This window comes from Ooceraea biroi, chromosome 10, assembly GCF_003672135.1.
Source record: "Ooceraea biroi isolate clonal line C1 chromosome 10, Obir_v5.4, whole genome shotgun sequence".
Lineage (NCBI taxonomy): Eukaryota > Metazoa > Arthropoda > Insecta > Hymenoptera > Formicidae > Ooceraea > Ooceraea biroi.
The window spans coordinates 11617597-11625783 of NC_039515.1; the positions used below are offsets into that span (position 1 = coordinate 11617597).

General features: G+C 34.7%; 1 protein-coding gene across 1 annotated transcript; it reads right to left on the reverse strand.

The window, feature by feature from the left end:
- Window positions 1–1068: 1068 nt before the first annotated feature.
- LOC105282184 (endoplasmic reticulum junction formation protein lunapark-B) lies at window positions 1069–6506 on the reverse strand. The gene is made up of 9 exons (XM_011343960.3): window positions 5859–6506; window positions 4661–4702; window positions 4395–4582; window positions 4097–4283; window positions 3816–3827; window positions 3406–3640; window positions 3118–3279; window positions 2850–3035; window positions 1069–2704 (listed from the first exon to the last, which is right to left on the reverse strand). Exons 1-9 carry the CDS (start codon window positions 5883–5885, stop codon window positions 2595–2597), a joined length of 1149 nt encoding a protein of 382 aa, XP_011342262.1. The 5' UTR covers window positions 5886–6506; the 3' UTR covers window positions 1069–2594.
- Between the last annotated feature and the right edge of the window lie 1681 nt (window positions 6507–8187).

An 8187-nucleotide genomic window follows, 5' to 3' on the forward strand; every position in this document is an offset into this window, starting at 1 on the left:
GAATAAAAAATCCTTTTCCACAAATGAAATATAGATAGAAAGAAAGCCCGCTCTACAGGACTTTATATTCAAAATGGAAAAAAGTTAGAAAAGACAAATGCCAGTTTTTAACTTTTTTCCATTTTGAATATAAAGTCCTGTAGAGCGGACTTTCTTTCTATCTATACTTCATTTGTGGAAAAGGATTTTTTATTCTGCACAAGCAATAAAGAGAATTTTCGAAACTGCAATTACCATCGCTATAGTGAAAAAATAGTTTACCAGCAACTCCAGCTTCCCCTTAAGGTGATCCTAGAGTTGCTAGTGAACTACTTTTTCACTATAGCGATGGTAATTGCAGTTTCGAAAATTCTCTTTGTTGCTTGTGCAGAATAAAAAATCCTTTTCCACAAATGAAATATAGGTAGAAAGAAAGTCCGCTCTACAGGACTTTATATTCAAAATGGAAAAAAGTTAGAAAAGACAAATGCAAGTTTTTAACTTTTTTCCATTTTGAATATAAAGTCCTGTAGAGCGGGCTTTCTTTCTATCTATACTTCATTTGTGGAAAAGGATTTTTTATTCTGCACAAGCAATAAAGAGAATTTTCGAAACTGCAATTACCATCGCTATAGTGAAAAAATAGTTCACTAGCAACTCCAGCTTCCCCTTAGGGGATGCTGCAGTTGCTAGTGAACTTCGCGATGGTGCTGTCATTTGCACAAAAAAATGCTTTTTATAAAAATTTCGCAATTTGTACGCACAAAATTGCGACCATCCCCTCTTGGGATAAAATAAAGGAATATAATGAAGCTTTTTGAAGTGACTTTAAAAGCGTAATAAAAAAGAAAAGTGTATTCTCCTTTACAGAATACAGAAGAATACACCTCTTTTTTAAAATAAAGGTTTTAAAAATTTTACAAACGTGGAATGACTAAAACATTAAATATTATAAATATTATAGCACGAGGAAATGTTTAAGAGAAAATTATTAGTTGTATATTGCTAGCAGAATATAATGTTCTTGAATACGATAAATAACAAAGATCGTGTCGAAGGTTTATCGAAAATTGTATAATACCAACGGCATTCCAAATTACTAAAATATTTTTTATATGTACAAGATCATAATCGCATTAGAAGTTACATTGAAATTCTGAAAGAAATTTTAAATAATGCTTCAGATTGGCACGGTACAATCCATTATTAGGGAAAGCTGAAAGTACATTATAACAGAATAGAAACGGATATCTTTATAAGAGCTAAAGATTGAAGTAAAAACCGATTACAATCACTATAAGTGTCATTAGTCTATAATCACAGTGGATTACAATCATAAGTAACATAATGCATTGTACAATTTTTCAGGGATGATCGCAATACCTAATCCAGAAATCACTTTATGTGCTAAATAATAATTTTCTATACAAAAAGTGTTATTACCAAATACATCTTTCTTTCATTCTTTTCTTTCGCAAAACTCCTATACAACACAATTCATGTTAGCCTTAATATCTAACTCTAATTCAATAATTAATGTGCTGAAACATGTAACGTTTTTTTGCTTTAGTAATATAACTTTAGTTATGCAACTATTACGCAGTACATGTAACTAGTTTAACAACCAGATAAAAGGAATTGCAGAGCTTAAGATATGTGAGAAAAAATGTGTTTTTCTGAAAAATTTGTGGCCAAATATAAATAACGCTTTGCCTCTGCAAACAAGACAGACAGTCTTATAAAATGTATAATATATTATTATGTTTAATATAAGAGCCGTTTGATAAGTCTTTAGAAAATATATATGCATATATATATATATATATATACACACATCAATTATTATGTCAATTTGATATTAATGCCGCCATCTTATACATTTTCCAAGGACTTATCAAGCGACTCTCGTACGAACGTTTTTCATAAATATTCAAGTATTTCGCCGCATCTACTATTGCCATAATTTGCAACATTTCAGTAGATTATGTCTCAAATAATAAAACTTTACAGAAATATCTCTAAATCTATACGAATTTTTTGTTATTTATTTTCAATATTTTGTTATTAATGTGCAATAATTAAGTATTCCAATATTAATTTTTTACATGACATTTCTTCTTGTTATTTCAGCAACAACTATTATATGCTAAGCAGGTAAAAATTTGGAATGATTCCATTTATAATCGTAAAGATATACTTTTCATGCATTCTTTCAATTTTCTTGCAAATACTAACGTGATCTTTAGACACTAGTTGACGCAGAAGATTTATATATTTTGTTATATGTATCACCAACAATCATGTAATATTTATGCTATTTCTATATTATAGAACAGTTTCGTGTACAGCAACGTTTCACAATCGACACACTGGGACATTTATTTCCGTAACACAAGTACTGACAAGATATATTATGTCTCAAGTTTTCTCTAAATCGCGTTGCGTGTTAAAAAAGTCAACGAATTTTACAATTGGCTTCCATGGCTTTCTTTCTTTCACTTATTCATTTTTTTGCATTAAATTTTCGACTTACTTGAAGTTCTGATTTATAAACATTTTTCACCATTGGACTAATTATTTAAATATAAAAGTTGTGATTGTTGTGTATTGATACGTCACGTCTCTATCTTATCGGATTCGTTTTCATTTTCTAATAATTCTTTAGATTCTGCCTCCGGAGTATCAGGTGTTTCGCCTGGTCTTTCGACTACTTCAATATCCGAATCTAAAATGTATAAAAGGATTATAAATAAACTCATATATTCCTGTCTTCTCTATCAGCTATCTCAGAAAATATTTGCAGTAACTAAAATACAATCAAGCTACTATATACGTGTCGGTGCAAGAAAGAAGAGGAAAATATGTCATACCTGTATCCGATTGCGTGCAAGTCTCCGACTCATTAAGTTTATCGGGTTCCTCGTCTGCGTTTTGAGACGTAGTTTCGGTTATGCTCGCACTTACGACGGTGTTGTTCATGTCGAAATCCAATTTTGGAGCAAAGGGTTTCTGCTTTCTTGCAGGATTCCAGAAACCACAGTAACAGCATCTGTATGCTGCAAGAAATATATTTTCGAGTAATGCCATTTATTACAGACATGCTCCTGAAAGACTTTGAAAAGAAAGCTTCTTGCTTACCAAAATATTCGAATTCTTCCTTCAACGCCATTCCATTGTGAAACTCACATTGACGACAAATCAAAGCGTAGCGATTTGCAGGACCGTCACCTACTAGGTAGTCGACTAAACGGTCAATCACAGTCCTGTGTTGCGGTAGTACAGGTCGCGGCAGAGGTGATCCTAAAATCATGAAACGCGTAATCGTTAATCACTCGCATACGATTAGATGAGAGAACGCAAAGCGTCTCTTAGCATATACAAATAAACATTTCAACAAGTCATCTTTTTTATTACATATTTACTTACGGAAACCTATAGTTGCGGGGTTAATAATTCTGGCGCTAGGCGGGAAAGGAACATTTGCCGGTTGATTCAATCTCATTGGCGTTGACAGACCAGGAGGAATTACACCAGGCTGTATATTTGGTGGTTGGTTTTGCGCCGGTATGAGTCTTCTTCTTAATTCGGAATTGCCAGGCAGAGGAGATATTACAGCCTGCGGTGTAAGACGCCGAGGTGTTTCTGACAACCTTTGCGTAAGCTAAAAGCAGACATTTATTTCTTACTTTGACATATCACGATATTGCGAATATCTGTAAAAATATTTCTTTTTAGCAATACATTCTTCTCATAGTTTAGTTTTACATGTTTTGTCAGTTTTATTCAGTTTACTTTTATTCTTAGGCATGCCTCATACTTGTTTTTGCGGTACAAACCTTCGGAGTTAACTGTAAAGAAAAAAGATACAAGGATAGTAAGTTATATTTCAAAGGAAAATTAATGGAAAATTAAATAATGACATGTATAACTTTTAACTTAACTTTTTAGAAAATTTGAAATATGTAACTATTTTATTTCCAATTGCTTTTTTCTTATATATTTTTTTAAATACAAAGGGATTGCATTATGTTGTTTAGCACATTATTATATATATTTGATTAAATATATGAATTTCCTAATAAAAATTCAGATGATTAGAAGAACACTAGTTACTTACAGGTGACATGGTTAATTCATCTGGTGCAAACTTCAATAGTATTTCTTTAGCTTTCTTATACGTTTCTGTTTCAGTAACTTCATTTAATATCTTCTTTTTTTCTGCTACAATTGTAGACAGCTTTTCTTGATTGTGAGTAATTTTACGATTATAATACCATGAAACCATTTTCTTTGTTAAAAGTATCCTGGAAAGGGAAAAAGAAATAATTTGGATTGTATCTTCTATCAAAATATTTCCGTGTAAATTGAATAAATATCTTGTGATTATAAAATATATCGTGTAATTACAAACTTACAAGATCGGGAAAAGTAGTAATGGTGTTATGTAAAAGAGTTGATCATATAATGAAGCTGGAAAGAAACAGAAGTAAAAGATGAATGCTATCATGATGTAAAGAGCAACGCCATAAATGATGATAGTTCCCACTATCTTCTTATGTTTTTGCTCTGTAGTTTGTCCATATTGCTGTATGTCTTTAATTTGCTGAAAAAACAAAATTGCACAATGTTATTTTGTGTTATTATATTATATACAAAACAACAAAAATAATATGCTACTTACTGAATCAAGATCTTCCAAAATTTCAATGGTCGTTTTCTTTTTCTGAAAATAATAAATTAATTTTTTATTAATTGTACAACTATCTAAGATTTATTTTATATAAAAATAGCATATACAATTTATTTTATTATAATGTTCTATAATTAATAATTGACATAAATGGTTGTCAAAAGTATGATTTGATAGTTCTATAGAAAGAATAACAGATATAATATAAGTAAAACAAATGTGACAGTCATACGTAACAACATTACTAACGAATTAATATGATTCATAAGAAAGTCAAATATCTTGTCTGAGATACATTATTTATGGTAACCACCAACAATGCTTAAACACACTTTGACTACTTTTACATTCAATCGTTTATTAAATGTTCTATTTACAATACTATTATCATATTAAAAATACTAAAATAGATAGGATAATGGACAGAAATAAAATTGAAAGATCAGATGAGATTTGGAAATATCAGGGGAAATATTAAAATATTATAAAGTATATTAAAATATTCCATATGCTGCACTAATTATTATACATTAAGAATGTTACATATAAAATTAAGTGTGTCATATATAAAAATAAATAACAATATAATTCTAAATTTATCTTCTTAATTTATGGAGTATTTTATGCCACTCATGCATCCATAAAACAATGGCTTTCGTGATGCCTGAATTAGAACAAAGTTCATTGAATGTTAATATCTAGCTCTCACAGTGAGCCTACGGAATAAATTTATCAGCCAATTTTGTATACTCATGGAACGATGGTACCCAACAAGGAAGTACCTTACGCACAATGAGTCCCAGATACTTATAATTGCGGCGTGTCTCCGCGTGTTTAGACGGAAGAAAATTTGTACATTAGGCGTGAACGTACTTATATAAACGCAATTATGCGTTACGCGACCGTACTAGTTCGACGTTTGAAAAAATTGTCGTTTCGCGCTTTCGAAGCTTGCACAACTCGCAGCTCCGAATCTGTCACCGTCCCGTACGGACGGGCGCTATAAATAGCGATGAATGACATTTAAAAATATTACTCAGCGATCGCTCGTAGGGGGGTGCACCCGGAACAAGGGGAATTATCAGATGCGAGAGGTGTTCGCACGCCGCACGCGTTTAGCGACTCGGTGCTAACCTCAAACGCCAACGCGAAACGTCAGAGGCAGGCACTTTCGTCGTGACGTACTTACCCGGAATCTGGACAGTATCAGCCCCATGTTGACGACGCTGCGATAAACAAGCTGCGAGCTGCGAATTAAGGCTGCGTCGATCGCGCTTCACACGTCGGACGCGATTCGCGCAGAGTCCGACATACAATATCCGCCAATCGTTTTAAAATAGCCGTCCTGCCCCGCGAGCCGGCTGTTCCGCTCGACGCTGTCCAAATTTAAATGCCGCCGCGCCTTTTATCGCGATATTTATAGCTCGAACCGTCTACGAACTCGCTCGACACGTCCTCGCCTGCCGACGGGCCGCCGTTATCATGTTCGGCGCGAGACGAGCGCGAAAACAGCCCTGACCGGCTGTCGGAGTGACCGGCAATCAACAAGGCGCTCGCGCACTCGGAAGTCTCGGACGAACTGTTAATATGCGCGCACGGTCGGTCGCGTTCCGCGCGATACGCGCACTCGTGCGTACGTGCACGCAACGACGATTCATCGAAGCCGGGAGTGACGCGCGCTCGAAGAGTCTACGTACGGCACTGCGCGACGAAATGAAACCACCGAGCGAATTTCCGACCAAACTGAACCCGCTAAGCCGGAGCAGGATCGGACGACGGACGGTGGGTGCACGGCGTGTCGCACCCCCTCGTTGCACCGCTCGCAAGTTTGAACGTGCAACTGTAGAGCATGAACTCGGCGATGTGCCAGATCAGCGTATTGCGTACTCGATCTGTTGATGTTGACATTAAGGGGATGCTGGAGCTGCTAGTGAACTTCTTCGCGATGGTGCTGCCATCGCACAATATTTGCACAATAAAATGCTTTTTACAACAATTTGGCAATTTGTACGCACAAAATCGCTGTTGAGCGGTGTTTGGACACAATTAAGGAATATGAGGATGCTTTTCGCAGTGACTTTAGAAGCGTCATAAAAGAGAATTCTGTGTTCTCCTGTATTCTAACCTCTAATCCTAAAGGAAAACACAGAATTCTCTTTTATGACGCTTCTAAAGTCACTTCGAAAAGCAGTCTCATATTCCTTAATTGTGTCCAAACACCGCTCAACAGCGATTTTGTGCGTACAAATTGCCAAATTTTTGTAAAAAAACATTTTATTGTGCAAATATTGTGCGATGGCAGCACCATCGCAAAGAAGTTCACTAGCAGCTCCAGCATCCCCTTAAGGGGAAGCTGGAGTTGCTAGTGAACTATTTTTTCACTATAGCGATGGTAATTGCAGTTTCGAAAATTCTCTTTATTGCTTGTGCAGAATAAAAAATCCTTTTCCACAAATGAAGTATAGATAGAAAGAAAGTCCGCTCTACAGGACTTTATATTCAAAATGGAAAAAAGTTAAAAACTTGCATTTGTCTTTTCTAACTTTTTTCCATTTTGAATATAAAGTCCTGTAGAGCGGGCTTTCTTTCTATCTATACTTCATTTGTGGAAAAGGATTTTTTATTCTGCACGAGCAATAAAGAGAATTTTCGAAACTGCAATTACCATCGCTATAGTGAAAAAATAGTTCACTAGCAACTCCAGGATCACCTTAAGGGGAAGCTGGAGTTGCTAGTGAACTTTTTTCACTATAGCGATGGTAATTGCAGTTTCGAAAATTCTCTTTATTGCTTGTGCAGAATAAAAAATCCTTTTCCACAAATGAAGTATAGATAGAAAGAAAGTCCGCTCTACAGGACTTTATATTCAAAATGGAAAAAAGTTAGAAACTTGCATTTGTCTTTTCTAACTTTTTTCCATTTTGAATATAAAGTCCTGTAGAGCGGACTTTCTTTCTATCTATACTTCATTTGTGGAAAAGGATTGTTTATTCTGCACAAGCAATAAAGAGAATTTTCGAAACTGCAATTACCATCGCTATAGTGAAAAAATAGTTCACTAGCAACTCTAGGATCACCTTAAGGGGAAGCTGGAGCTGCTGGTAAACTATTTTTTCACTATAGCGATGGTAATTGCAGTTTCGAAAATTCTCTTTATTGCTTGTGCAGAATAAAAAATCCTTTTCCACAAATGAAGTATAGATAGAAAGAAAGTCCGCTCTACAGGACTTTATATTCAAAATGGAAAAAAGTTAGAAACTTGCATTTGTCTTTTCTAACTTTTTTCCATTTTGAATATAAAGTCCTGTAGAGCGGACTTTCTTTCTATCTATACTTCATTTGTGGAAAAGGATTTTTTATTCTGCACAAGCAATAAAGAGAATTTTCGAAACTGCAATTACCATCGCTATAGTGAAAAAATAGTTCACTAGCAACTCCAGCATCCCCTTAAACGATATGGATTGTAGGGGTATATCACGAATTTGCATAAGCGCGTAAACAGATGCATAAGGAATTTG

Coding starts and splice junctions, on each gene's coding strand:
- LOC105282184 (XM_011343960.3), bottom strand. CDS start 5,885: ATGGGGCTGATACTGTCCAGATTCCGG. Junction 3,036..3,117: donor GGAAGAATTCGAATATTTTG/GTAAGCAAGAAG, acceptor TATTTCTTGCAG/CATACAGATGCTGTTACTGT. Junction 2,705..2,849: donor TTGCACGCAATCGGATACAG/GTATGACATATT, acceptor TATACATTTTAG/ATTCGGATATTGAAGTAGTC.